Source organism: Neocloeon triangulifer, unplaced genomic scaffold, assembly GCF_031216515.1.
Source record: "Neocloeon triangulifer isolate White Clay Creek 2 clone unplaced genomic scaffold, ASM3121651v1 ptg000014l, whole genome shotgun sequence".
NCBI lineage: Eukaryota > Metazoa > Arthropoda > Insecta > Ephemeroptera > Baetidae > Neocloeon > Neocloeon triangulifer.
The window spans coordinates 24,031,763-24,059,632 of record NW_026775556.1 but is presented as its reverse complement, the minus strand read 5'-3'; the positions used below and the strand labels follow the sequence as shown (position 1 = coordinate 24,059,632).

The 27,870-nt window shown below is 34.4% G+C and overlaps 5 protein-coding genes across 13 annotated transcripts in view; 1 reads left to right on the top strand and 4 right to left on the bottom strand.

Moving 5' to 3' along the window:
- Positions 1 to 1,503: 1,503 nt before the first annotated feature.
- Positions 1,504 to 27,870, top strand: part of LOC132201316 (neuropeptides capa receptor-like) — a 106,198-nt gene continuing 79,831 nt past the window's right edge. Inside the window, exons 1-2 of one of the 3 annotated variants that reach the window (XM_059627390.1) lie at positions 1,504 to 1,714; positions 2,268 to 2,729. The gene's annotated coding sequence lies outside the window, so the exon portion shown is untranslated. Of the gene's footprint in view, positions 1,715 to 1,923; positions 2,071 to 2,267; positions 2,730 to 27,870 lie in introns of those variants that run through there. The other 2 variants (XM_059627392.1, XM_059627391.1) reach the window with 2 other exon arrangements.
- LOC132201312 (uncharacterized) lies at positions 2,327 to 8,639 on the bottom strand. Of its 3 annotated transcripts, XR_009442260.1 has the most exons (3): positions 6,217 to 8,639; positions 2,523 to 2,718; positions 2,327 to 2,469 (listed from the first exon to the last, which is right to left on the bottom strand). XR_009442260.1 is itself a non-coding variant. In XM_059627380.1 (2 exons), exons 1-2 carry the CDS (start codon positions 8,637 to 8,639, stop codon positions 4,456 to 4,458), a joined length of 2,472 nt encoding a protein of 823 aa, XP_059483363.1. In that variant the 3' UTR covers positions 4,236 to 4,455. The 3 variants fall into 3 exon arrangements, 2 of the variants coding, with proteins under 2 accessions (XP_059483363.1, XP_059483364.1); XM_059627380.1 differs by lacking the exons at positions 2,327 to 2,469; positions 2,523 to 2,718 and adding an exon at positions 4,236 to 4,504; XM_059627381.1 differs by lacking the exons at positions 2,327 to 2,469; positions 2,523 to 2,718 and having other exon boundaries at positions 4,236 to 6,382; positions 6,498 to 8,639.
- On the bottom strand, positions 4,236 to 12,770 carry LOC132201315 (uncharacterized). Of its 4 annotated transcripts, none has more exons than XM_059627388.1 (12): positions 12,613 to 12,770; positions 11,963 to 12,024; positions 11,170 to 11,234; positions 11,024 to 11,102; positions 10,539 to 10,747; positions 10,312 to 10,484; positions 10,113 to 10,263; positions 9,845 to 10,052; positions 9,526 to 9,794; positions 9,244 to 9,470; positions 8,792 to 8,869; positions 4,236 to 8,734 (listed from the first exon to the last, which is right to left on the bottom strand). In XM_059627388.1, exons 3-12 carry the CDS (start codon positions 11,207 to 11,209, stop codon positions 8,726 to 8,728), a joined length of 1,443 nt encoding a protein of 480 aa, XP_059483371.1. In that variant the 5' UTR covers positions 11,210 to 11,234; positions 11,963 to 12,024; positions 12,613 to 12,770; the 3' UTR covers positions 4,236 to 8,725. The 4 variants fall into 4 exon arrangements, with proteins under 4 accessions (XP_059483371.1, XP_059483367.1, XP_059483369.1 ...); XM_059627384.1 differs by having other exon boundaries at positions 10,312 to 10,490; positions 12,613 to 12,769; XM_059627386.1 differs by lacking the exon at positions 12,613 to 12,770 and adding an exon at positions 12,122 to 12,583 and having other exon boundaries at positions 10,312 to 10,490.
- LOC132201311 (uncharacterized) lies at positions 12,920 to 19,088 on the bottom strand. Its single transcript, XM_059627379.1, has 11 exons — positions 18,920 to 19,088; positions 17,849 to 17,961; positions 17,702 to 17,783; positions 17,435 to 17,646; positions 17,207 to 17,385; positions 16,984 to 17,146; positions 16,708 to 16,930; positions 16,394 to 16,656; positions 16,112 to 16,335; positions 15,980 to 16,058; positions 12,920 to 15,915 (listed from the first exon to the last, which is right to left on the bottom strand). The coding sequence occupies exons 2-11, from the start codon at positions 17,886 to 17,888 to the stop codon at positions 13,166 to 13,168; spliced, it is 4,215 nt and encodes a 1,404-aa protein (XP_059483362.1). The 5' UTR covers positions 17,889 to 17,961; positions 18,920 to 19,088; the 3' UTR covers positions 12,920 to 13,165.
- LOC132201313 (neuropeptides capa receptor-like) overlaps positions 24,760 to 27,870 on the bottom strand; it is a 101,009-nt gene continuing 97,898 nt past the window's right edge. For both annotated transcript variants that reach the window (XM_059627382.1, XM_059627383.1), the window contains one exon: positions 24,760 to 26,577. In XM_059627382.1, the coding sequence (XP_059483365.1) occupies positions 26,211 to 26,577 (367 nt within the window). In that variant the 3' untranslated portion in view covers positions 24,760 to 26,210. The remainder of the gene's footprint in view (positions 26,578 to 27,870) is intronic.

The following is a 27,870-nucleotide window of genomic DNA, read 5'->3' as shown; positions in this document are numbered from 1 at the left end:
ATCTAAGAAATCTAATACTGGCTAAATATTCAAGTATTTATTAAAATACTTAGTCATACGAGTCATTAGGGAGGAACAAAAGAATATATTGTCTGAAGAGAGGTGCATCGGTCGGCTGGAAATATAGGTGAAGTAAAGGTGATACAAATATTTTTTACGCCGGCTTGAAGCGTTCTTTTTGACGTCACATCTCCACTATTTTTTCACTTGATTGCTCGCTTGCACACCAGATTTTCCGGGAAAGCCAGGTGTCGTCTTGAGGCCCCGTTTACAAAGTTTTATTTCCACTAAAGTCGCTCCATTTCATGTGTCATATTATTTCTTTAAAAGTGTTCTGCCTTCATTTGAACGTTTCAAGAAGGTTACATTAATTAATATTTCAAACTCTGATCTACTTTTATAATCTAATTTAAAAATTGTTTTTTTAATTTTAGAAAATCTGTTTTCATTTCTGCTTTATTGATAATTCATTTAAAATCTTTTACTTAATATTGTATTGTAATATTTTAAAAGAGTTTTGCGTTCATTATACAGTTTTACAATTAATGTTGTACAAACAAACAGTAGCACATGTTTTAATCACTCCATTTCCTTTAAGAAAATGTCTACAAAAGAGTGCAATGTTTAATCAGGTGTATACATTATACGCACGCATTGTTTGCGGTGCATTCACTTCAGAGGGCTTCTCTCTGCTCGGGTGGCACTGAGTTGTGCAAGGTTTTTCCTCCATTGCAATTGCACTTCCCGATGAGGAAAGTGCATAGAACAATAAAGTATAAACTTCATATCTTTACCCTCTCTGAAATAAGAGTAATGGCTTCATTGCAGCTCAGCTTGTAATTAGTTGTGTTCTTATTTATCACATGCCTAATTGCCTTGGCTTGTATAAGATACATTAGGCCTAAGTTCCAAATATGTGCTCAAAAAATAAATAATTGACAAAATGAAAAATTACTTAATAATCAAATTTTTCCTCATATTCAAGATATTCAGCAGGTTTTTTTAAATTCTATTTGCTTATGATTAATTAAAGAGTAAAGTCTAAAATTTAAAAACAATTTGCATTTTATTAATTTAAATTAAAATGTTTTAAATAATAGGAATAATAACGATTGTAGTTTTGAGCTCGCCAAATAATTTAAAATCAAGTTGAAATTGTTTTAATCAGACTTTATTCCCTCTCTTATTTCACAGTTTCTTGTTCGACTCCTTATCCTAGTGAGAAACGACGTTATTTATTTTCTTTTGAATGAAAACTTTTCTCTGAGCTTTTTTGCTAATTCCACTGCTATTTGTATTCAGACAAAAAGTGGTGGCCAAACAAAAGCAATCTACGCAGAAGTGCTAATGAACGCTCTTCTGTTGTTGGTCAAATAGGCAAAAGCCATTATTCGTTTGTCACCCGCTGCGAGAAAGTGGCGAAACTCACCGCCGCCGGCCAAGAGAATTATTCCGACTTCTGAAAATTACCATAACTCAGCGCGCGCACACACAACACACAAACTTCTGTCTGCGGAAGAGATAAGCACAGTTCGACTGTCCTCTTGGGTGCCCATCTGTTGGTTCAAAATCAACAGTCCGATGAATAGTAAGGAAGGTAAAGCCAGAAAGGAATGCCCAGAGGCTATTCCACAGAGAGGACCTTGATTTGCTGGAAATAAACTTCACTAACTATCTTGGAATCTTGGGATTACTTTCTACAAATTCTTGGCAGGTTATATAGAAATATAAATATTTATGAGGGTTAATCCTCTCCTTTTTACCCTGTCCTGAAAGTGGCCCCACCCCCACCACTTTTTAATGTTCCGCAAACAAATAAAATCGTTTTTGTTCCCTTCGCTGCCCCTCCTTTTGCGCTCGGCCAAGTGCAAGCGGCAAGCGCGCAAAACCTGAGGCTATTTTTATTGTTTCCATCACTTCTCGGTCGCGCGTCGCGCCTGCCTTTTCCAAATGAGTCATCACCTTGATCACCTTTGATTTAAATTTGCTTTATTTAATGAGGCTCCACCTCCAAGTTCACCCCTTCTGCCCTTGCACCAACGTTTTGGATTTGCCTCCGCGCAAACTTTGGTATAACTGAGTCATTTTCCAACTGCTAACCTCTCTTAGCAACATAATTTCCGATAATTTCCACCATTGACCCAGTTCTCATTTGATGTTATTTATTTATTTTCTTATTGAACAAAAGAAAGAAATAACTTTTATTTAAGCTTCTCTTCAGTTATTTTCTTCTGGCAGCATTAATTTTAATTTGAACATTTTTAAAGCCAATTAAAATGAGGTGCTGCCAATAATGGGTGAGCGACTGGCCCATGGACTTGATGGATCCATGGACTGGCCGCTGGAAAAGGAGAATGCTGTACTGGCTCTGGCCGGCGTGGCGGCCGAAGGCTGGCAGCAGGACACGGCGCCGCTCGAGGACTGTCCTGAAGACGAGGCAGCGTCACAGCCCCGTCCCATCTCCTTCGGCTGTTTTTGAAAAGCCTTTTAAATTTAATAAAATTTATCATAATAATTAATACATATATTAAAGAAAAAAAAATTTTGCAGTGGATTTGTCAGTCGACTGAACAGCAACTGTGGTGGCGCCGGTTGGACGGACACATCGAAGGAAGGTTTCCGTAAAGGTGGATTTGCGTGGCCTTCTCTGTTTGTGACCTCAAGTCGAGGTCATTCCCTCACCGCACCTGGAAACCAAACCTGAGCTCCTCCTTGGACCTCTGCAAAAGGTAGGTGGACCTTTTTATATCTGTTTTTTTTTTAGAGATTACCAAAATTTTCAAGAGAATCCGAATTTGTTTTGCACATTTTTATCCTTTTTTTTTTTTATAAAGAAATCAAAACTTATGGCCAATTATTAGCTGCACACTTTGAAAGCGCAAAACGTGTGTATCGAAAATTTTATTCGAGCCGATATGCGAGACACAAATATTTTGAAACAAAACAATCTCGTACCACGATTTTAGAAAAGTTAATAATTTTCAATAAAAATAATCTTCCATTGAAGAATTTACTATTATTATCAAGTCTCCTGAGAACTCAACTTTTTCCCTTCGCTGCCTGAAAATGGAAAATCTGGCTTGAAAATTCCAAGGAAAAAGTGCTCGGCCGAGTTCAAGAATTTGCGTTCTTCGTCTTTAACTTTTGTCCGATAAAATTTTGTTTCTTTTGTTTTGCTTATCCTGTGCCATCTCTGAAAGAGTAAAGTAAAAAAAGCAGTGCTGGTGTCAAAGAGGCGTCTCGGGAGAGATAAATCCTGCCCAAGAACTTAAATAATTTGGACCATCATTCAATAATTTGTAGAAAATCCTATCTTTGACATAGTACTCCGCAAAATATTGCCTCAAAACTCGTTTCTTCGTATGTTAAAGTGAATGAAATCGAGTTAGAAAAATGTTTATGACCCTCAAACGTGTTCCTTGAAAACCCTGCTATAGATTTTTGGCTCAAGAAATTGAAGGCTCACCGCGGAAAGTTCAAGTAAAGAATGATAAACGTGGCTTGTTGCATTTTACTTGTTTTTTAGAGCATTTGAAATTAATTGATTTCCGCTTGTAAAAGAATTCATCATTAATGTTCATATTTTGCTTGATAAATGACTCAGGTGATGAAAATATTTCATATTTGTCAAATTAATCAATGCGGCTGCATACTTTTTACTGTCGGTGAAAATGAAAACTCGTGCTGTATTTTTTCTTAAATGACAAATGGTGATCTTATTAGCTTTGAAAAAATAAAAATAAATTTATTTCGTTTTGAAAGAAATTTTAATCTTATTGGTCAGAATAAATTGTATGAAAGTACAAATTAGAAAAGGTGCGTCTCGTGGTTTGACTAAATTTAACGTCAATTACTGTTAATTTCAATGCAAACATTCGCATTTCGACCTGCATTTGCACTTTTATGTGGAACTCCATTCACTCATTGGCTTCAGGGTCTATCAAATCATTCAAATCATGTGTCGAGCTGCCCATTTCCTCCCCATGCTACCCTGGCCCCACCTTTTGCCTCCATGTTATTTGGGAACTTCCACTTTCGCCAACTTCAACTTAGTAAACTTCATGACACTTGTGTTGATCCTTTTACGATTTGAATTTTGAACATTTAATTTTTTACACTCTTAAGAAAATCCTCACTAGCCGCTTGCAAAGCAGTTTTTCCATCTAAATTTTGCACTGATTCATCGACGCCTTTTCCGACGAACCATTCGTAAATCTTGACTTTCCCACACCCGCTCTTGGCCACAAGATGCAGTGGAGTTTCATTTCTTTTGGTCCTCTCCTTGATCAATCGCGGATTTTTCTTGTGCAAATATTCCAAAAGCTCGAGCTCAACTTTCCATGAAAAAGAAGCAGCGAAGTGCATAGCGTTCCATCTGTTTGCTGGCCAAAATGTGTTGGAAATCACCACATATTTCAATGTTTATTTTGTTTCGGCGGCGTGCGCGAGCTGATATCAGTGATTTCCGTCGCGTTTTCGGACTTTTGGGACTGGTTGAAGTCGGCTGATGATAATTTGAGGTAGGATTAGGACATTTGATGATGCCTTTATTCATTTTTCGTGAATTTAACCGTTCAATTCTTTAATAATTGTTGAAAAAGAGACTGAAAATCAGCGTCTCTTTTCTTGCATATCGCGATCGCGGGATATAAACAAGACCGTACAATGGGGCGGCTATTGAGTTTTAAAATTTTTGAAAGGGAGCTCGTCAGCTGTGAAAAATTACCAAATTATCTCTAGTATATTTCAAATATTTCCATTTTTAAAAACAAAAAATTGCATTAATTAAGCAAAATAAATAAAATTTCATCGTTTGAACTTTGCATTTTCATGCTGTTTAGTGTTAAAATATATTTTGATTATTTATAGATTGAATACACCAAGAAAAAGTTTTATCAATTAGAGGCTCCTTGGCGATACTAAATTTGAGCCCAGTCGGCGAGGAGCGAAATCGTGTTCAATTTGAGAAATACCTCTGCTGCCGCGGATCGAATGATGATCAAATTGAGGACGGCCGCCGCTTGCAATTTTCCAACTTCAGCGGTGTCGCCGGTGATAAGCGCTCTGGAAATACTGTTCGTCTTTGAAAAATTTGTTTTTAATTTTACGAAACCTAATTAAATTTATCCCTCAATGCAATGATACAAATTAAAACTCAAAATTTTCCTCGACGTTGTGAAACAATTAAGGGTTTGCAAAATTCCATTTTTCTCATAAAATTTAAAATAGAAAAGTATAAACTTTAATATGATTTTTTAGAGAAAGGCACAGACTTTCTTTCCGCAATTGTAATTTTTGTGGTAAAATAATTTTTTCACATTTTAAAGAATGCTCAAAAATAATATTTTTTGACACGCTGAATGGCTATTTTGGAAAAAATCTTAAAAATTTATTTCTGACTTAAAAAATGAAATTTTATTTTTGAGCATTCTTTAAAATGTGAAAAAATTATTTTACTACAAAAATTACAATTGCGGAAAGAAAGTCCGTGCCTTTCTCTAAAAAAAAATCATATTAAAGTTTAAACTTTTTTATTTTAAATTTTATGAGAAAAATAGAACTTCGCAAACCTTAATTTTTCACAACGCCGAGGAAAATTTTGAGTTTTAATTTATATCATTGCTAAGAGATAAATTTAATAAGGTTTTATTAAAACAAATTTTTCAAAAAGTTGAACATTTTTTCCAGAGCGCTTACCACCGGCAGCGCCTTTGAAGTTGGAAATTGGAAGCCGCTGCCTGCCGCAAGCGGCGGCCATCCTCAATTTGCTGGATGATTTTTTTTAGTCGTTTCAGAAAAAATGAAATAAAAACATTTTTTATCTGCCGGCTGCAGCCATAAGTCATTGGCTGAGAATTATTTGGACAAAAAAACAATTTTAAAGAAAAAAACTAAAGTCAAAACATTTAGAATTAATTGGGATATTTTTTTCTACAAAACAATTAATTACTCCAAAATCCCATCATCATCATCAGCCGTGTTTTAAGTTTTATTTAAATAAAACTTTATATTAGAATCAAATTTAAAAAAAAAAATCAAATAAAAATTTTTTGAACTTGTGTTTTTTTCAAAGAATAAGTAATTTAAAATTTTGTTCATCACAATAAATTGTAAATTTATGATAGCAAAATGCCCTGAAAATTTAAGACAAATTTGCATATGTGAATTAATTAAGACAAAGAAAAAAGGCGACAAAAAAATTGAAATAAAATATACCCGAAATTTCTCAAAATGCCACGCCCCTTTTTGATTTTGGGCTGAACACATAAAACTTCTTCATGACCACCGACCGCCTCTGATCTGTTGTCATCCACGGCGTCTAACTCCAAGATTAATTCTTCCGCCAGCCATTCAGAGACGTCAATATTTCCTCTTTTTACGGCTAAAAGGAGAAATGATTCGTTTTCCTTAGTTTTTTGCATGACTAAATCAGCATCATAATAATGTAAAAAATTGCACATTTCAATTTTCCTTTCTAGAGCAGCAGAACCACTCACTGATAAATGCATAGCGTTTTCCTCTTTATCCGTTAAGGTCTTGGTAAGCTTGGGGTCCTTTTCGAGAAAGTATTTTAACAACCTGAGATTTCCTTTTTTGGCTGCACAGTGAAAAGCGTTCCGCCCTGTCCAATCCTTTTCACGTACTTGGAAACCACGCTTTTCCACCAGCCAGCGACACAAAATTTCCAATGCGTCGTCAAAATCTTCGCATGTCGCAACATCAAACAAGGCACTGCTGCTCACTTCAAATTCTTCATTTTCCTCATCTCCGAATCTTTCGAGCAAATATTTTGCCACTTCAGCATTACAATATTCATCGTCAAGCGAACGATTGAAAATTCTCGACGCCAATTTCAATTCCGGCTCGTCCTTTGTCTTGAGCAGTGCTTCCGTCGTCTTTGAATTTAAATGGTCAAAGTTACTCTCGTCAAGGCTGGCAGTTCGAGCGCCGTGTTCAATCAGAACCTCAACGCACTCGGCGCTGTTTCCTCGTACAGCAGATTTCAGAGCCACTTGTAATTCGCCTTGATCCAAAATTTTTTGTTCAAGCACCAGAAACAATACTTTGTGATGATTTCTGTAGGCTGCAAGTGTGTAGGTCTTTTTAATTTTCATATTATTCCGCACCAAATCCATCGAACCGGCGAATTTTTTCCCCATTTCAGTAAAAAGTTGAGCAAAATTATTTTCAATTGCATCTCTCAGTATTTCTACGGCTGCTCTGTTTGGATCTTCCAACTTTTCATACGCGCCTTTCTTCAAAAGACCAAGTGCACAATTTTCTACACGTTTGCTGGCCAAAACCAAAATTTGGTCGCTCGTAACGTAGTTTAGTTTTGATTCTTCGGCATTGAAAGTAACGAGGTTTGCTGCAGCGCTGGAGAAATTAACGAGACGTTCTTCAAGAATAACATTTTCGATGCTTGATTTAGTGAGACTATTTTTCAAGTATTTTTCTAGCGAAGTTAAGAAATTTAATTTTTCGTCACCGACACTCATGGAAATTCTCAAGTCAACAAACTTTCGCACTTGACGGAATTCTTCGTTCAAAATTTCAAATGGCCTTTGAGGGTTTTCGAATCCGTCGAACAACAAGCAATCGATGAAATGCGCTGCCACGAGGAATTCGGCGAACGTTTGGTGAACAAACTGGGCGCGTCCGTTGCTGATTGTTACAATTCCATTGTTGGGATATTTTAAAATATCAGTTTTGTCACCGCATAAAAATTTAACAGCAGCAATTCTCAGTTCCCTTTCACAAATATTTAATTCCTTCTCTAATATGATGCTTTGCAATTCTTTCAGCGCGAAACGTAATTTTTTCTCTAAAATTTTTTCGTAGATTTCGTACAAGTCGATCCCTTTTTTGTAATCTAAATCGCCGAGTTCAGCAATCATTTTTAAGTGAAGAGGGTTTCCCAGAATATCTTCTAAGCCGTTCCTTCGGTAGAAATAGATCTGAAGTTTGCATTCCTCTTCTGATTTGTGCGAAGTCATCATCAAAAAATCAATTTGCTTCCTCCAATCTAAAGGTAAAATTTTTAACTTGAAAACTTGGTTTCCCTTTCCGAGCTTTGAAAGAATCGCGACTTCCTCGTGCGGTTGCGTTGAAATCAAAATTGGAACTTTTTTTTCCACCGCCTCAGCCAAAACGTCGAGCACTTGATCACGGTAAAAGGGGCACATTTCGTCAAATCCGTCAAGCATCAACATGATCTTCTTCTGCTCGATAAGATTTTGAATTTCCATTTCCCTGATTCTAGTCGCAATCGAAACAACGGAAGCAAGTGACGGAACTATTCGTCTTTCCGTTTTTACTTTGGTAAAAAGCCCGACGGTGTCTGAGAGGCCAACCAGAAAGACTTTGATTTTACATGCCAACATTCTTTGCAGTTGAAAAGACAACTCGCGCATCACCGTTGACTTCCCCGAGCCTGAAAACGAAGACAGAAGCCAAATCCGATTTTCTGCTTCCAGTAGTTTGGAATTCAACAATTCGTCCCAATCCAATTCTTTCCGTGACTCAAAACCCTTTTCTTTTATACAGAATTTCAGTGGGACGAAATTTCTCTCCAAATCTTGAAAAATCAAGCTGTGTGGCAAAGTCGAAATCATCATCGCCTCAGACGCATCATTCATCCTTTCATTTAATAAATCGGCTAGGTTTTCTTGAAGGCTTTTCGATTTCTTCAATTCCTGACTCTCAAAGATCTCTAGGAAGTTTTTCAGTAAAGCTGTAATAAATTGGAAAGTGTGAATAATTGGAAAAAATAACAATTTTAAACACGCACTCGCATTCCGAAGAGTAAAAACGAGCCATCCTGAGTGATTGGTCGCGCGGAGAAAATAATCATCGTATTTTTTTTTTCCTAGAACGAAATTACAAAATTACAAACAAAATAGCGCTGGGAAAAATTACTTTTGTGTGGAAACCGATTTATTCAATATTAACGATTTATAATTTAATTAAAAGCTTTCTAAAACGGTCAAATCAGAAAATTATTTTTCATTTTTATGTTAGGCCCAACGTGATTTTAGCAACCATAGAGAGGAAAAGCTGAAATTTTGATAATGGAAAATGAAATTTAAGACCAATCAGTGTTTCTTGTTGTTTCATCGACAAGGAATTTTTAAATACTGTATATTTATATAATCAGGGTACATATGGAAGATTAACCCTATTTATCATCACGAGGGTTGGCCATCTCGATAGACCTGCACATAATATTATAAAGAATATTACCACTACTGCATGGGTTGTAGCGACGGATTTTGTATCAACAAAGAAAAATAGTTTGGATTTCCCTATCCAGTCTCCGTTTTTCGGCCCAAGCAATCCGTGGATCAATTTGCCGATTGGAATTACTCTCTTGTTTTCATTCAGCCAAATGCAAACTTCCCCATCTTCTTCCTCTGCAATCTCGGCAAAAAAGAAGGCAGCGAAACAGCCGCAATCACTCCAAGACTTATCTAAAAATATTCCCGCAAAAAATTATAGAAAATCAAATTTAAATTTTATATTAACCAGATTGAGAGAGGTAAAAATGAAGTCCATCTTTGTTAATATTTGCGTCGATTGTTTCAAAACCAAGATTTGTAACCAGAGCAGTGTCCAGTTTTTCAATATGAACACTTTTTTCCCCGTAGTGGAAAATCACTGCTCTTCTGCCTCTGAAAACCTTTTTTGTTTGTGGATTGAACCAATCAAAGTGAATCGAAAGCGGCTTTTCCTCCTCTGAGCTTCCTATTTTGCTTTTGCCGTCCATCGATCTATTTGAAGTGCCAGCAACTTTCCTGCTCAGATTTGAATAAGAAAATACAAAAAAGCTACTATTTCAGCATACGAGCCAAGAGGATGAAAAAAAAATTTCCTATCGCACGGAAACATTTTGAATACGGGCGTCTGACGAGACAAATAAAATGAACCAAATGTTTTTTTGTGAATTTTGTTCTGGACGCCGGTCAAAAAATTTGCAACATCCAATTTTTGTCTCATCTCGTTCAATACCTCGCACAAAGCTGTGACGACCCATGTGCCTTTTGACCTTGTTGCTAAAATTAACAAATATGCAATGAACTTGTTTAATTTCATTCAATTTATTTTGATTTTACTCTCAACGGTTGAACAGAAGATGATTAAGTTGAGCATCTTCGGCTCGAAGGAAACTCTGCTCGAGTTTTGGTTTCTCGTCAGATCATTTCTGTGACCTTCTATGGCTTGATATCGATGAAAGACACTGTCCTCCAGTTCTCCTCTGCACGTCTAAAAGAAGCTTGATTTTAAAATGAAAATTTAACATTTTGTCTTTACCTCAAGGAAAACGATTTTTAAGCATTTTGGAAAATTATCATTGATTGACTTTAACAGGTCTTTCGTCGTGAAAGTTTCGTAATCGTTTGGATCTGGGCTGCGAAGGAAGTCCGTGAAAATCACTCCGTTTGCTGATCCGTGTGATAAAATAATCAAAAAGAAAACATCTGGTTCTAAAACTGAAATTGATTACTAGACATTTTTGTACCAAAAGGATCAAAAATCACCTTCAGGGGCTCCGAAGAATCTCTGCAGTTTTTTTTCGTCTTGAAGCAGAGTAATAAGAACCTCCTTTTTCGGCGAACACTCGCGGAATGCGCAGTTTCTGTTTTTTGCAAACGTGTTTCTCAGATTTTCAACGTCCTTTTCGTCACCGAACCGAGGCCACGAATGTGCACCATCTTTGAAGTCGTAATGCACGACCAGAACGAAAACGCTATAACGATAAAAAAGTTTACTTTAATCAATTATTTATTTTAACCTCGGCTTCTTATCTCAAGGTGCAGGTAGACCTTTTTTAAACTTTTGAGAGAGGGTAGAGACACATAAATAAAATGCAGAAATTTAATTTTAGGAAAACTCAAATTGAAACTTATTATTTTTTGATTAAATTTTTATGAAAGTATATTGATTATTTTTGGAATAGAAAAAATGTGATGATGAAATAATCATTGCAAATTCAAAATCTGATAAGATTAACATTTAAATTTACTTTTCAGCATTTTTTTCGATCCCTGTTGACTCAAAATATCCCAGTCCAGCCAGTCCTTCGGGATAACCTTGTTTGGCCCCTACGTCATAGATCATTGGTGTATTATTTGACACCTTATTCCTTTCTTAATAATACTTTATTCAAACCTTTTTCAACGCACTTGTCTAATGTAATAGAAACAGCCATTTTGAGGGATTACATGGTCCAAGGTCTAAGAGAGAAAAATAAAATAATAATAATAGATAATAAGTTGAAAAATCAACTTTTGGACAACACTAATGTTTTGTATCAATGCTCGCTTTTAGTTTATAACTTGTTTGTCTCTGTTCGCTTTTTAAAACCATACATCAAGGGAAATTGAATTTCTTTCCACTAACTCCTACATAAAATTTAAGAAGTAAAACAATTGTTCATAAAATGTTTTGTAAAATTGAAAATTTCTACCATTCCTAAAATAAAATTAATTTAAAATCATGCCTTCTACAAACAAAGCTGCAAAAACGGCAACGGCACGCATATTTAAGCTTATGATAGCGTGTGATGAGGAATGAATTTCCTAATAAGGAGCAAGAAATCTTTTTAAACATTACTGGCATTAAAATTATTTTGTAAGAAATAAAACTTTTATTACATTTTTAAAAAAAGAAAAATATTTTTAGAAAAAAATTTTTTTGCGTGAGAAAAAGTTTGAGAAACATATGAGCAGCATATGAGCTTATTTCATTGTTGTACAAACGAAGCAGATAATATTTCATTCATATTTTATTCGTAACCCAAATATCAAAATTCAAAAATTACTATATTGGCAACGAAATTTGACTTGATAATTAATCAGTTAACAAGACCTTCTTTTAGAGGAGGAAAATAGGAAAGGATGAATATTTGATGAATATGTTTTCAATCACGGATCTAACAATAAGGAAAACGGCGTGATATTACCGCGGCAAGATACATTCAAAATCCCTGCCTGGCTGAGTGCTCCTTCTGATTGTGAGTGAAATCTGTGGATTCAAACATAAAATGATGAAATATTTAAAAAAAAAAAATAGTTTTTCTTATCACAATTTGGTATTGCTTATCTATTATTATGTCTTTTACCTTGGGTAAAGTCGAGCTTTGACTCCAAAGATTATCTGGTAGCTACTTCTAATTTTTTTTTTTAATATCTCACGTTATCTCCGAGTTGATGCATTCGGCACGGTTCAGTACATTATTTTTCATTCACTTCAAAATTAAGCGCTATTCTTTTCAATTGCCATTTAAAGTTATTACGTAATTTAAAATCATTGTAATTTGCCTTAACGGCCAACCCCCGTGTAATTATAATTCGTCATTAAAAATTATTTTTCTACAAATAAATTGAATGAAAATAAGGTTAAAAAAGGCAAAATCACGAAGTGTTTATTCCCAAATACAAAAACTCTCATTAATGATTGAAAAAGCTGTGATAAATTTATGATTTTTTATATTTTAAAGCCTATTGGATGGAAGAGAATTTATCACCTAACTTGTACTCTAAAAACAATTTTGAATTTGAATGCTTGCTGAAAAATTAAATTTTGATATTATTTATAATTTGAAAAACATACTCAAATATCTGTGCTTGCAAATGTTTACTTAAGGCAGAAAAACGGAATTCAGAAAGTCGGGTGAGGTCCGTCCGCTCCTTAGCAGCTCTTAGAAGATAAAGAGGCTCTATGTGTTAGTCTTGCTTTTGGCGCTGATTAGGTGGCCGCGACGACAAAACGTAAAAGCTGAAATGGAAGTCGCATTAAGCCAGGTCACGCCAACTTGCGGCCGCTGAGCCAAAATACCACGCAGACAGAGTTAATTAATAAATAACAGCACAAGCTATGAAGAGGCCACCTAACAAACATGGAGATAAGGTCGTTAATAATTAAAAGCGATTGTTCACTTTTGGAATTCCAAAATATTTTATAATTTAATAATTTTAAAAATTACAACATCTTTCATTTTCATATAATATTTTATTATATTTATAAAACGTATTTAATTGTATCAGAAAAAAGCACGACATCGTCGAAAAAGATTTTTTACAAATCTTTTATTTAAACCCTAATTCTGTTCAGAACTTAAAGTTAAAATAATTGGTTTTTCCGCTCCTGCTTCAACCTCAATGAACTATTCAATACCTTCAATACCTAGGAATTCTTTGTATTCTTCTAGAAAATATTTATGAGCAACTTCCAAAGCAGTATTTTCATTCAAATCTCTGACCGATTCATCAACACCTTTTCTGACGAACCAGTTGAAAGTTTCAACTCTCCCATTCCAATTTGTGGCCACAATATGAAGCGCAGTTTCGTTTCTATTGGTACTCATTCTGATCAATTGGGGATTTTTCTCATGCAAATATTCCAAGAGTTTGAGTTTGACTCGAAATTTTGAAGAAGCTGCGAAGTGCATAGCATTCCATCCATCGTCGTCCACGGCGTTATCAATTTTAAGACCTTTTACTTGTAATAGCCATTTACACACGCCTAGACTACCTCCAAGAGCGGCCGAATGGAGCATCGTTTTGTTTTTTGCTGTTTTTTGCGTCATCATCGCAGAATCAAGATCAAGGAAATACTTGCAAATTTCAATTTTTCTACCCGTGTTTGCAAGACCGTAACTCAATAATAAATGCATGGCGTTTTCTTTTCTCACTGTTAATGTTTTGGTGAGCGCAGAGTCCTTTTCGAGGAAATATTTGACCAACCCCACATTTCCTTCTTTGGCTGCCCAGTGAAAAGCATTCCACCCATCATCATCCGTTATACATACTTGCAAACCACGTTTTTCAACAAGCAAGCGGCCCAAAATTTCTGCTGCGTTGTGGTCGTTCCACCCTGTTACAGCAATTAAGGCGTTACTGTTCACTTCAAAGTCTGCATATTCTGCATCACCGAATTTTTCAAATATAAAATTGGCCACTTCAACATTTTTACATTTGAGGGAACCATTGAAAATTCTCGACGCCAATTTCAACTCCGGCTCGTGCTTTGTTTTGAGAAGCGCTTTTGTCGTGTTGTTGCTTAAATATTCAAAGTCATCATCATCAAGGTCGGCAGTCCTAGCGCCGTGTGCAATCATAAGCTTAACGCAGTCGACGCTATTATTTCTAACAGCTGATTTCAATGCCTCTTGTATTGTATTTGCATCACTTGGATCTAGAATTCCTTTTTCGAGCACTAGGCTCAAGGTTTCTTGATAATTTTTTGACGCCGCGACTATTACGGTGGAACTTATTGCTTGATTATTCCACACTAAATCCATCAAATTGGCACAGTTTTCGCCTAGTTTTGCAAAGAGTTGCACAAAATTATTTTCAATCGCACTTGTGAGCATTTTTACGGCAGCAGTGTTCGGATCTACCAACTTTTTATAAGCGTCATTGTTCATAAGACCTAGTGCGAAATTTTCTACACGTTCGCTGGCCAAAACCAAAATCTGGTCGCTCGTAACGTAGTTTAGTTCATTTGATTCTTCGGCATTGAAAGTAACGAGGTTTGCTGCAGCGCTGGAGAAATTAACGAGACGTTCTTCAAGAATAACATTTTTGATGCTTGATTTAGTGAGTTTTTTTTTCAAGTATTTTTCTAGCGAAGTTAATAAATTTAATTTTTCGTCACCGACACTCATGGAAATTCTCAAGTCAACAAACTTTCGCACTTGAAGGAATTCTTCTTTCAAAATATTAAATGGCCTTTGAGGCCTTTTGAGTCCGTCGAACAAGCGATCGATGAAATGCGCTGCCACGAGGAATTCGGCGAACGTTTGGTGAACAAACTGGGCGCGTCCGTTGCTGATCGTCATAATGCCACTGATAGTTTTTTCCCAGTTTCCAGTGGTGTTTCCAGTTAATAGGATATCCAACCCACAATCCTTTATCTTCTTCCAACTATCTTTCAGTTCTTTTGAACATTCTGGAGTGTCTTTCTTTGAGGAACATGCTGATTTTAATTTTTCGTCAATTATTTTTTCGTAGATTTCGTACAAATTTAAAACTTTATTTGAATCTGAAACAGTAAGATTAGCAATCATTTTCAAGTGAAGAGGGTTTCCCAGAATATCTTCTGAGCCACTTTCTTTGTAGAATTTTATATGATGTTTGCATTGTTCTTTAGATTTTTTTGAAATTATCATGAAAAAATCTATTTGCTTGCTCCAATCTAAAGGCAAAATTTCGATATAGCAAATTTCTTTTCCGTTTCTTAATGTTAGCTTCGTGCGAATTGTGTCTTCCTCATGCGGTCGCGTAGAAATCCAAAACGGCAAATTCTTTTCCGCCGCTTCAGCAAAAAGTTTAAGTACTTGTTCTCGGTAATGAGGACAAATTTCATCGAATCCGTCAAACATCAACATGAGTTTTTTCTTATCAATCAGATCTTGAATTTCAATATCACGGTTTCCTGTTGCGTGAGAAACAATTTCAGCAAGGGATGGATCTTTTCTCTTCTTTTCAGCAGCGTCAAAAAGGCCATAGATGCCAAGAAGAACAACCTGAAAGACTTTCATTTCTCCTTTAAATTTTCTTTGCATTTCGAAGGCCAACTCGCGCATCACCGTCGACTTTCCCGATCCAGGAAGCGAAGACAAAACCCAAATCCGATGTTTCTCTCTAATTTGTTTCGATTCCAATAATGCGTCCCATTTCTTCCTCAACCTTGATTCCTCAAGAAATTCAAGAAATTCAGGCTGAATGAAATATCTCCGCAATTCTGGGAAATTCAAAAGGTGAGGCAAAGTCGAAACCATCATCGCCTCGGGTTCATTTGTTTCGTCACTTCCAAATGTTATTAGTACGTCAAAAAGTAGTTCCTGTAGGCTGCTGCTCTCACGCTTAATTTCCTGGCTCTCAACGATTTCAAAGAATTTCGAGAGGAAACCTATATGTAAATTAATTTAAATATTTAAAATACTGTAAAATAACTATATTTGGAAAGAAAGTACTTTTACTTTGGAGAAAAAACACCAGCCAACCGCAGTGATTGGTCGCTCGCAGGAAATCATCCAGGTTAATCTTTTTATCCTACAAAAATTCGAAACAATAAAATCGAAATTATAAGAGTGGAAATTAATTGCCGTTATTGTGCCATCTGAAGCTGTTGATTTTTTATCGACAAGGAAAAAAAGCTTCGGTTTCCCAATCCAGTCTCCGTTTTTTGGACCAAGCAATCCGTGGATCAGTTTGCCAATTGGTGTTGGAACTTTCTCATTCAAATTTATGCATACTTGGCCTTCCTTATCCTCGACAATCTCGGCAAAGAAGAAAGCAGCGAAACAGCCGTAATCAGCCCAAGATTTTGCTATAAAGTAACAAAACAGACATATTTATGAAGCTTACATTTATTTTATAAATTAAACCTTGTCCTTTTAAGTAGTATTCCAGACTTTGTGCGTCGATTTTTACAATGCTAGTTTCAAAACCGAGATTCTCAGTCAAAACCGAGTTAAGGTTTGTAATGAAATTTATTTCTTCTCCTTGGTGGAAAATCAGTGCCCGTCTGCCTCTGAGGACCTTATTTGTCCTTGGATTGATCCAATCAAAGTGAATCGAACGCGGCTTTTCGACTACAGGGCTCCCTTTTTTGCCTGTTGCGTCCGTTGAAGTACTATCCGCATCTTTTCTGCACAGATTTGAATTAGAAAATACAGAAACAAAAACTATTTTAGCGCACGATTTGACAGCATGAAAAAAGAATTTCCTGTCACGACAGAAAATTTTGAACTCCGGAGTCTGGCCAATCGAGTCAAATGAGCAATCCGTCTCTTGGTGGATTCTGTTCTGCACTCCAGTCAAAATTTTTGCAAGTCCCTCGTTCTGCTGCATCCCATCCAACTCCTGGCACAAAGCTTTGACGAACCAAGTGCCTGTACTTTTACTCCTGTTAGACATAGTCGCTAAAATTGTCAAAAATAAATTCGTAGGTATTAAATTTAAAATTGGTATTTACTCTCAACGGTGGCATAGAAGATGACTAGATTACGCATCTTTGGCTCAAAAGAAACTCTGGTCGAGTTTTGGTTGTTATTCGAAAAATCATTTTTCTGCTGGTCAAGTTTTTTATCTGCTTCAGAGGGATTATAGACACTATCCTTTAACTGACCTCTGCAAGGCTAAATGTTTTTTGCATAACATTAATTTTAAAGTGAAAATCAAGAATTTTATTGAAATACTCCAAGGAAAACGCTTTTTAAGCATTTTGGAAAAATCTCTTTGATCGACTTAAAAAGTTCATCCGTCGTGAAAGTTTCGTAATCTTTAGGATCGGAACTGCAAAAAGGGTCAGTGTAAATCACTCCGTTTGCTGCTCCGTGCGACAAAACGATCAATATAAAAACGTCAGGCTCTAAAACTGATTTTTTTGCTAGAAAATGTTATTGATCAAATGAATCAAAATCTACCCTCAGAGGCTCCGAAGAATCTCTTCAGTTTTTCACCGTCTTTAAGCAGAGCAAGCAAGTCGTCCTTTTTCGGCGAACATTCGCGGAATGCGCAGTTTCGGGTTTCGGCAAAAGTTTTCCTTAAATTTTCAATGTCCTTCTTGTTTCCATCTCGTGGCGGTTTTTCTTTTTTGCCTTTTTTAAATTCGTAGTGCACGACGAGAACAAAAGCGCTGGATATTTTTATATGTAAATCGTTGAGGATTTTAAGAGAGAAAAATGAATTACTTATCCGCATTATTTTCCTTTTTCTCCAGACACCTAAAATGTCCCAGTTTTGCCGGTCCTTTCGGATAATCTTCATCTGATCCTAAACGTTTGAAATAATTTTTAGACTCACTCCGTTTTATCTTGAAAAATGTAGTTCGTACTCACCTTTCTTCATTAATTCCTCCAAAGTACTCGACATGACCATATTGAGAATTTACATGTCCAGATGTAAAACAGAGATCAAGACGTAAAAAAAAAATGTTCACGATCGAAATTTCCTGTAAAAAGATATTCATCACTTATAAAAATCATTTAATATCGATGTAATGCTAATTTATCTTTACAGATCTCGACGGCCACGCTTCGTAAGGTGCAGCATATTGATTGTTTCAATTTGCAATACAATATGTAATTTATAATATTTTCTAACTCTGCGTGCAAAAAGAAAAAGTGCATGCTCACATGAAACTGAGAGAAAAAGTGTCAAGGACTGATGAACAACTTAGTTAAATTGTGGCTAAAAAGATTTTTTTATAATAGAAAAATACGAGAAACTCAAACTCCGTGGTAAGCAAGGCTTTATTTTAAATTAAAGTTCTCTTGCAGAGGCTTCAAAATAAAAATACTAGTTTAAATACGCCGCAAAAAAAAAATACTATTCCTTTGAAAGCGCAATTTTTTCAGGTGTTGTTTAATTCTGTACTAGTAAAGTTTCATATATCAGTCTGTTGTTGACCCAATAGATCTCTTAAACATTAAATATTATTAAAATAAAATACCAAAAGAGGGAAAAATCAATCCACAGACTGATCAATCTTTGTAAAATCAATTATTTAAAAATTAGGAAAAGGAGCGTTTGAAGAAAATTGATTTAAAATATCCCCATTTCTTAAAGATTTGGTTACTCCTCTCTTGTACAAAAAATCTCTCTCTTTTAAGAATTTAAGGATCATATTGGTGTAGATTAAATTGAAATTATTGTTGCTAAAATTTTTTTAGTGTACCCCATTTAAGATATATTCCATTCATCGTACAAAAAAATAAATCGATAAATAAGGGAGGTAATATGGGAACCTTTTTCTCTAACTGTAAGCATTGAAAAAACGCAAAATCAAACTTTATATATACATAAATATATTTTAAGATGTCTAGATAAAACAGTCGATTATTAAACCCAAAGTTTTAAAAATGTATTGAAAAAAAAATTAAATTTGGGATATCCTGCTTGGAACAAACTTTTAAATCCGGCCTCCTCTTCTGTTTGTTAATTAACGTTGAAACACTCCCAGATTTCCAGAGCAGCAGCCAGACGACTAAACACTTTGCACTGATGGCTGATTTTAGTGACGCATCTCGCGATACCCTTGAATCGAGATTAGACTTTAGCTTTGACAAACGTTACCGCTGCAGACCAACGCCAATTTTTGACAATAATTATCAATCTCATTTGCGCCTCGTGCCTAAATTTTTATCTGCTAATTTTTGTGAATTTTAATCTTTAAGTAGATTTTGATTGCAGCTCGCATGTCAAAGAAAAAACATCACTTATCAGAAAAGCAGATAATGTCTATTGCTAAATTACTGTAAGACGAGTTCGACGAGCTTTTCTTAATTTCCCATTGCCAAAAATTGAATATTACTTTCCTTTCTTTCATTTATACAACAAAACAAAATGGGATTTAATTTTTTCCATTTGTAAACCACTTAATTAATTTTTAAGAGGTTTTTACATGGATTTACTGAAAATGTGCAAGAAAAACTTGGCTTTAAAGACTGGAATACAAACCAAAACTTTTACTTTTAATAGAGAAATTAATTTTTTAATATTTTAAAATTTTTTAATGTTTCAAAAGTCGATAATATTAATAGTAGAAATAATTTACAAGTTACAAGCAAATTCACCCGATTAATATATATTTTTTTTAATAGGGTCAGGTTCATTGACGGCGCATCACAAAATATGTCTATAAAGTGGTGTCTCGCTCTTGGAGATTATTAATTGCACAAGTAATCTCCGAAAGTGAAGCTCGACTTTTTAAAAATGGCTGCCAGGCGACGTTGATCTAACAACTCTCCATAAGGATCAACATAGACAGTCGCCGGCCCCACCACATTTTTTGATATGATAATTAATCTGACTTGTTCCCTTCGGCACGGCTCGGTTCACTTGGTTGTTTTCTTTATTTTCGTTGATGCAAAATTATATTTTCCTCTCCAGAATTTATTAATATCTTTTTTAAAGAAATGTTATCTAAATTATAATTATTTAAATTTGCTTAAGCCAGTTGATTAGTTAGAAATTAATTTTTTATTTGTTTTAAATAAGGTGTATTTATTTTTTGAAAAAGTAAAAGTCCGACCAAGTCCGACCAACTCCAATCGGAGTTAGCGGCCGTCGCTTATGCGACTAAAGCGCAAGGCCAAGCACTTCAGCTCTATTCACATATTATTTACATGCAAGTTCTTACAACGGAAGAAAAATAAAATATATGCAGATCTATGTACTAATTATTTATTAGATATTAATTAATTTAATATTTTTTTTAGAAATAAAATTTAAATTTAATGTTTAAAAATTTTAAAGTTACCAAAGTCAGATATTTGGCCTCATTTTGGAGGGAATAATATGTTCCTTTTGTTTGAATAGAAGCCGCAGAAGGACAAAGTTTCTATCTTTGCCAGACTGGTCAGAATAAACTGGCCTTGGACTTGCTTAGATTTTTTTTCGCGGACCGACCACCGTTGGCATGCGTTGGCGTTGTAACCGGTTCTCAACTTATAAAGGTATTAGAATAATAAAGGTATTTCTAATACCTTTATGTCTCAACTATAAATTAATTGAAGCCGCTTTCCTTTGACAAAAACGGCCACACTTTCATGAACAGACGCATAGTTCTAAACTGAACACAAAAACCGCTTTGATTATAACTAAATTTAGGTGAAGCTCAAGTCCAAGTCACGCATCGTGTCTAAAGTGCTTAAAATTACCTTTGCGATCAGAACTTGAGTGGCCACATCAAAGGCTTAAACAAACAAGAGTACATTTTCCGAGAACCCGGCTGGATTCAATTACCACCCCTCAAAAGAAGTTTCCCTACTGCTGCTTATAAAAAAAAATTGCTTTTCGACCGAGCGTGGGTGCGGAAAAATAAAATAAATGACGGTGATAACCAAAACCAGTGCGCACCGAGAGGTCCTCTCTGGTCCCTTTGTGTATTTTTCATTAGCGGACGTAATAAGAAATGACGACGACCGAAAACGGCACAAAGCCAGCTCAACACGCACTGGCAAATGGCCAGTAGCTTTTTGCAACCGGATGATGCGCGCGTGGGCATTTTCCAACCCTTTCATCGCCAAAAACTGGTTATTTTCACGCCAAAAGTTACATTGCTGAAATGTCCTTGAGAGAGGTCGCGGTTTCGTTGCAGATTTTTGTCATGTAAAAAAATAGTTCTTGATAATTATATTAATTAAATAATTTAATTTATTTATGCATCAAAAACAGTTTGAAAATATGGTTTAAATAAATTAAATTAGTATAATCAAATGAGTTTTAAATACATCAGTCTTTTAAAATTTCAATGCAAAACTTTAAAAATATTTACTTTATCATCCCCTTTCAAAAAATTTTAAGATATATTTAACAGCATAATCTAAAAAGATTAAATTTCAAAACAAAATTTTCTGTTTTCAAATTGATAATTTACAAAAAGTTAAATTTTCTTTTTACTTAAATTAAATTATAATGGAAATGAAGAGATCGGCTTTTCCTCGTTAAATTATGATCTGTTAATTAAAAAATGACTTTTAATTAATTCAATAAATTGTCTGCATTGTGTTCTTCAAAAAAAAAATAAATAAAAAATATATTTTTAGAACTAGTTATTGGAAAAGCCTACTTAAAATACAAATAGCTATTGTCAACCCTTCTCAATACGGAATTCTCTTCTCTACAAAATATATAATAATAAGTATATATCTGAGCTGCAAAAATTTAATTTGTATCAAAACCCGGAGCCAAATAAAAATAAATAAATGAAAGAAAGTTCTATTATTACTCCTCTGTTTGTGCAATTTCAATGCTCAATTCCCATTTTATAAAATATAATAAATTTTCATACTTCCTTGTTAAGAATTAAAGTTTGTTTAAAATAAAGGCAGAATTTTTTCAGAGAAAGCAATAATTATCACTGTTTTTTCATAATATATGCTTCATGAATTTGGGAAGGATACAGAGATTTAAAAGTAGGATAGATTTATACTTATTGAGATGATAAGAATTATTATATTTTTGTTTTTGTAAAAATGATGAATTTTAATAGAAAAAAATTGTACAGCCTTAACTGCTATAAAAATTTTTATTTTTTAGCAAAGCTTCTACAATTTTACTTTTTTCATTTTAGTAATAAATTTGATCTATAATTTTATCGGACTCTTTACATACAAATTAGGGTGTACATCAAACTACGCGAATTCTTGAATGAAGTTTTACGCAAGGACGGCAAACTTAAAATTAATGCACAGATCCCGCCCCGAGATGGGAGTCTCCATCATTTCCTCGTGCAAGCAAGTTTCGTGTCGCGCACGAGGCACTTAAAGTATTAAAACTAACTTGGCCACTTAATCTTTTCGGAGCACTTTTGTGCCGAGTTGAATTTAATCTTGGGGCTTTGTCACCCTCCCCAGCTGACACAAATTATTTGGATCGACATCTCGGTCGAAAATAATTACAAGTTTATTTTCTCCAAAACCAATTAAAAAAGCAGTAGATTTTTTTTACAGGGATTGAAGTTAGGCAACCGGCTCGACATTGGTGCGAGACAAAAAGCCTAACCGTCGAATTTAAGGGGCTGTGGTGATGCGTGTGCGACACATCTGGTGCCGCCGCCGCCTCTTCTTCTTTTTTTTATCTCGCCGCTAAAAACTTATTTCCCGCGGTGCTCCGCTGCCCCGGGAACGGCGCATTACGCGTTACAAAAAGGGTCGACCCTCGTTTCTATTGTCGGTGTGCAGCCCTATGACGAAGCCAATATAAAAAGGAACGCAGGCAGCTGCCGGATGTGCAGTTTAAATATCGGAGAACGTTTTCACTGCGACAGCGAATCAAATTAAAAGTTGCATAATCTTCTTATTTCCAGTTTTAAAGTGAAAGTTCTGCACTTATTGCGTCGCAAATTCTTTTTTCGATGAAAAGCTGAGAATAATAAGAAGAGAAAGGGAGAGAGCGAAAATACAGAAAGGGTACGAAAATAATAAAAAGAACCGCTTCTCAGTTGCTTGAGCATTTTTTATGCTCAAATTTGAGTTGCAAAGCGTTTTGAAGCGATTTATTTTTTTAAATTCTATTAATTTATGCATTTATGTAAATAAAATTAAGTATTTTAGTTAAAAAAGGGAAAAGCAAAAAAATAACAATTAAAAAATAAAAACAAAATTAAACCAAATCACTAAAACATAGGAAACAACAAAATCTGAACTTCTCTAACCTAACCGCTAATGCAAAAAATTATTTCTCAATTTTTTCCCTTTGCTTTGCAGTTTTCAGCTTTGTTTTTCATCATCTCGAGCACAAAATATCATGATTTTTAAATAAAATTTAAAGTTATACGAAAAGAAAAAAATTGCCGCCTTCTGCACCAACAATAACGATCACAGGCCGACAAGACTTTGTGTTGGCCTGACCGTAATGAAAAAAATTATAATTGCTTAAAATTTATGTTTGCATATTATTTGGAATGTCTATTTAAAAAAACAGTAACAAAAGTAACAAATAAAATCTGTAAGTTGCCAAATATTTTTAAACGTTTATTAAAAATATTTGAACTAAATTAAGTCTTGTTTAAAAGTAAATAAATTTGTTTTTGGTGTCACAGATTTTGAAACAGAAAAAATCCATTTGCAAAATTCCATTGTTGGAATAAATTTTGGTATATTTTCAAAAATCAACCCTATAATTTATTTTGTCACTCGTATCTCACATTGCTGAAAATTTATATGTAAAATAAAGCAAATAAAAGTAAGTATGCAATTATTCTAGTTTACAATTATTACTGAAGATTAATGTTGTACATAAAGCGTTTTCCTATATATTTTGTGAACCTCATATAAAATCTGCCCTTTCTGAAATTCATTCTTGTCGAGCAAAACAAATTAATTCAACCGTTCAATCTTTCAAATATGAGTTTATAAGTACGACCTTATCGCTTATAACTAGAGCCCTGAGCCGTTCAATTTTGATTGGCGGCTCACTATAGCGGCTGCGCCACCAAAATGGCGCGGCTGCTCGGGAATTTTGTCCGGCGGCGGCTCGCGGCTGGCTAACAGATCGGCTCAGCATGTTTTTCAAATTTAAATTTAAGAAAAACATAAAATGCTGACTGAGAATTAAAAAATAATTTCTGATCAACATCGTTATTTTCGACAGTATCTACTCGACTGGCTCAGACCTCTACTTATAAACACATTTCACTGACTGAGCTCATCATCAAAGTTTGCCATACAGTGTGAATTTGAGCTAAAACTATTTGTTTGCTGTCGGCAGCAGCAGCACTTTCTTTGGAAGCTCAAAGGAAAAACAAAAACGTGTACGAAACAAACAAGATAGAAGTTGCCGCCGCTGAAACTTATAGCACGCACTAAACACGTAGTCTCGTTTTCGCTTCTATGGGCGCGAGACAACAGAGCGAAAAATTCTTTACACAACCCTTTTTTTCTCACTCCTATGACAACAAGAAAAGCGTAAACGATTGCTTTGAAGTTTCCGTTTTTTTCCTCTTGAAATTAATTACTCTTTCCTCAATATTTTAAGCTCCTGGAAACGTATTTTATTTTTGAAATTCAGATTTCCTGCTCTTTGTTTGAGAGATTTGAGCTTGAAATTTAATCGGATTTGTCTAGAGAACGTGATTTTCTGCTCAATCAAACGTGAATTAATTCACACAGGACCCATTTCCGTAAAGGTTCGGCAGCCCTTTGACGCTGTTGGTGAAGCGTTTTTGTAGCTGAAAGATTAAAGCAACTAATTAAATTTAAATAAAAAACAAATATCAAAGGGAAAATGAAATAAGACCTCCCTCTTCATATATTATATTTTTTATTGCTTCCAAGCAACATCAATGTTAGCACAGCAAACATTGATAATTCAAACTGTAACTGATGACATTAAAATTGGCACACACATGAAGCACGAATTTTTTTGCTTTATGTCTGACTCATCAGAGGATCTGCAAACCTTACATATTATTTTTTTCATTATTATCAACGGAAATGAATAACTTAATAAAATAGAGCTTGTTGAAAGTTGGAAAAAATTTTACTGTAAAAAACTGGAATTTTCCGTCCGTAAATTAATATTCTTTTAATTAAATTTTTTACAGATCTAATTTTAATTTAAAATACAATAATAACAAATAATCTGATCAACAGACCAATTGATGGAAAATTTATAATAAAAGTCTGATATGGCCTGAAATAAATTTAAAATTAAATTCTTGGGAAATTTCCCTTATTTGCCATCTGCAGTTTTTGTAAAATGTAAATTCGCACCAAGATTTTTTACTATCCAAAATCTTTTTTATTTTTACTCGCAGTTCCAGTGTAATTTTCAAACTTATCATCTATTTATGAGCGACATCAGTCTTCACATTAAACGTGATACAACATTATTTCTTATTCGTAGACATTTTTTCACTTCAAACAGTTTAAAATCACCGCATTTTAAATATAATCAGTCTCTTTCAAGCAGTTGTGCTCGTTTATCGTAAAAAGCTCATTTCTTTTCAAAATAATTTAGTAATGAGCTGCAATTTTTTTAATGGTTAAAATTACATACAGCACACAATCATTGCCATTTAGGTTAAAACGTCCCTTTGAAAAATTGTATGCGCACAAATGACGAGAGGTAAAATTGCATGCCGATATATTCCAATAACAAGGAAAGATCCATCAGGAAAACGTTTTAAGAAGGAGGAAGATTGCCCTCAAAATACACAATCACAAAAATAATTATGTATCTTCTCAGGATACAATATTATTTGATGCATTTCATTGTAAGGATTGTTAAAATGGCCTCTCTAGCAAAGATTTTTATTCTGATACAATTCAAAAGAATTTTACTGAAATCAAAATAGCGATTTTTAAATTTCCTCTAAGGTTCACTTTTCCCACCAAAAGCATTTGAAATTTTTGAAGCTTCTCAGTTTAATAATTAAATTTGAGCTGATTTGAACAAAAAAAGCAAAACTTTGAATCTAGATCAAAGTAATGCTTTTGGCGGAAAAAGTGAGAATTTTTTATATCAGTATCAGGAAAACTTTGTCTACTTTGATATTGAAGCATACAATTAATCGCTAGAGAAGTTATTTAAACAGGAACGAAAAATGTTTACAGAAATCTTAGACTAGAAATAAATTTGGGTAAAACTTCTTCAGGAAAATATAATTTATGAAATTCATCGGATTAATTTTTCCTGAAATAAGATGAAATTGCAGAATTACGTATATTTGGATGAGCAGAGTTTATGGGAAAATTACACAGAAGTTTCTGCTAGAGTGTTGGCCAGAATGTCCGGCGTGAGCATTTTGCACGAGTCACTCGACTGTGAGTCGGACACGGCCTCGATGATTCGCGTCGACTGGCCGGCGGCGCCGTTGTTCTGCACGATCAGGACGATGGGCTCGAGCAAACTGCTGTCCTCCTCGACCAGCAGGGTCACTTTGACCCTGGGACTGCTGCTCGATTGTTGCCGCGAAAGCCACGAGCCGGCGCCGCCCGAACTGCACGAGGCCTGTCTGGCGTTGTCGCCGCGTTTGTGCATCAGACTCATCTGTTGGGGTCGCGACATGGCCGACAGGGTGTTGTTTCGCATCGGACTGTTCCCGCCGCACAGGGTTGCCCTGCGAAAGAAATTTCAATACGAAGAATGCTTCAGTTTGAATGATTTAAAAATCTTGCGGAATAAGATGCTATACGCGAAACATGACATGCAACAACGGATTTTAATGGCCCTTTAATTAATTATTTTAATTCTTGAAATCTGAAATTAGACAAAATTTCATGACTGCAATCAAAATAATTATGTATTTATGGCATTCCTAAGGGATGAATTAAAGGTTTCATGGCAGGTTAATATTATTCCTTTTTTCCGCCCAAAGAATTTCATCCTTATAAGGAACATCTTGATTCGATTTTTACTAAATTAAAATAATAAACTATTAAAAGGAAAAATGAATAAATTGTAAAATATTTTTAGGCACAAAATATGTTGTTAGATTATTTTATTATTTTTTTTTTCAATAAGTTCATTTGAATTGATTTAAAAATCATTAAAATTCTTTAAAATATATATCCTTTTAAAGTTTTTGATAAACATCAATAAACATGTTTAAAATTTAATTAATAAGTAATGTTTTTTTTTAAAGTTTAATTTTTATAAAACGATTATATTTAAAATTTTAATTGCTTAATTAAAGAAAAATTATGTATTAAATTTTAAAAATTAATACTTAATGCTAGGTATGCATATAATCTATTAAAAATTGTGAACTTAATAAAAAAAACATTTTATTCAATTTTTATAATTTAATCCGATATTGATATTACGATCAGCTTTATTTGGCAGAAAAGGATTAAAACAGAAAATTCCATGAACCCTATTTTCATTTCAACCCTTGAGAATTAGGGTTCGCGATTTCTGCGTCAACCATGAAAATTTGTCTTCTATATAACGAATTGAAGCACAATAATTTTTGTTTGAGAGAAGAATTTAAAAGTGATTTGTAGATTTGAACAATTGAGAGTTTATGTAATGGACGTGAAAACTATTTCTTTTCCTGTCAAATGTTAGCCGAAGTTTAGTCTGAGGGTGAAGGTTCAAAACTTTTGATTTTCTTATTAGAAAATTTCAAATTCCCAGGCAAAAAATCGAGTCCCAGATCTAATGATTGAAAAAAATTTGATACCTTTTTGATCTTTTTCTCAAGCTATATGTAACAAAGAATTTCAAAAATAACGTCAGTGATTATTTTTATTAAAAAAAAAAATAAGGAATTTTAAATCAAATTAATTGATACCCAGATTTTGAAAATCTGACAAACACATCCAATGTTATCGGGCGTATTCAAAAGTTGAATGTGTATGTTAATTTTATGCTGATAAAAAACACAAAACAATTTTTCTTTAGTAAGCTG

Excerpts from the sequence above, each read along its gene's own strand:
- LOC132201312 (XM_059627380.1), bottom strand. The coding sequence starts at position 8,639 with ATGAATGATGCGTCTGAGGCGATGATGATTTCGACTTTGCCACACAGC. Across the intron at positions 4,505-6,216 it reads GGCATTTTGAGAAATTTCGG|CCGACTTCAACCAGTCCCAA; the intron begins GTATATTTTATT and ends AATTATCATCAG.
- LOC132201315 (XM_059627385.1), bottom strand. The coding sequence starts at position 11,209 with ATGGCTGTTTCTATTACATTAGACAAGTGCGTTGAAAAAG. Across the intron at positions 9,795-9,844 it reads TTTTTTCATCCTCTTGGCTC|GAAAGTTGCTGGCACTTCAA; the intron begins GTATGCTGAAAT and ends AAATCTGAGCAG. Across the intron at positions 8,870-9,243 it reads CTACAACCCATGCAGTAGTG|GAAAAAAAAAATACGATGAT; the intron begins GTAATATTCTTT and ends ATTTCGTTCTAG.
- LOC132201311 (XM_059627379.1), bottom strand. The coding sequence starts at position 17,888 with ATGGTCATGTCGAGTACTTTGGAGGAATTAATGAAGAAAG. Across the intron at positions 17,386-17,434 it reads ATTCTTCGGAGCCTCTGAGG|TTTTAGAGCCTGACGTTTTT; the intron begins GTAGATTTTGAT and ends CAAAAAAATCAG. Across the intron at positions 16,931-16,983 it reads CTTCTATGCCACCGTTGAGA|CGACTATGTCTAACAGGAGT; the intron begins GTAAATACCAAT and ends TGACAATTTTAG.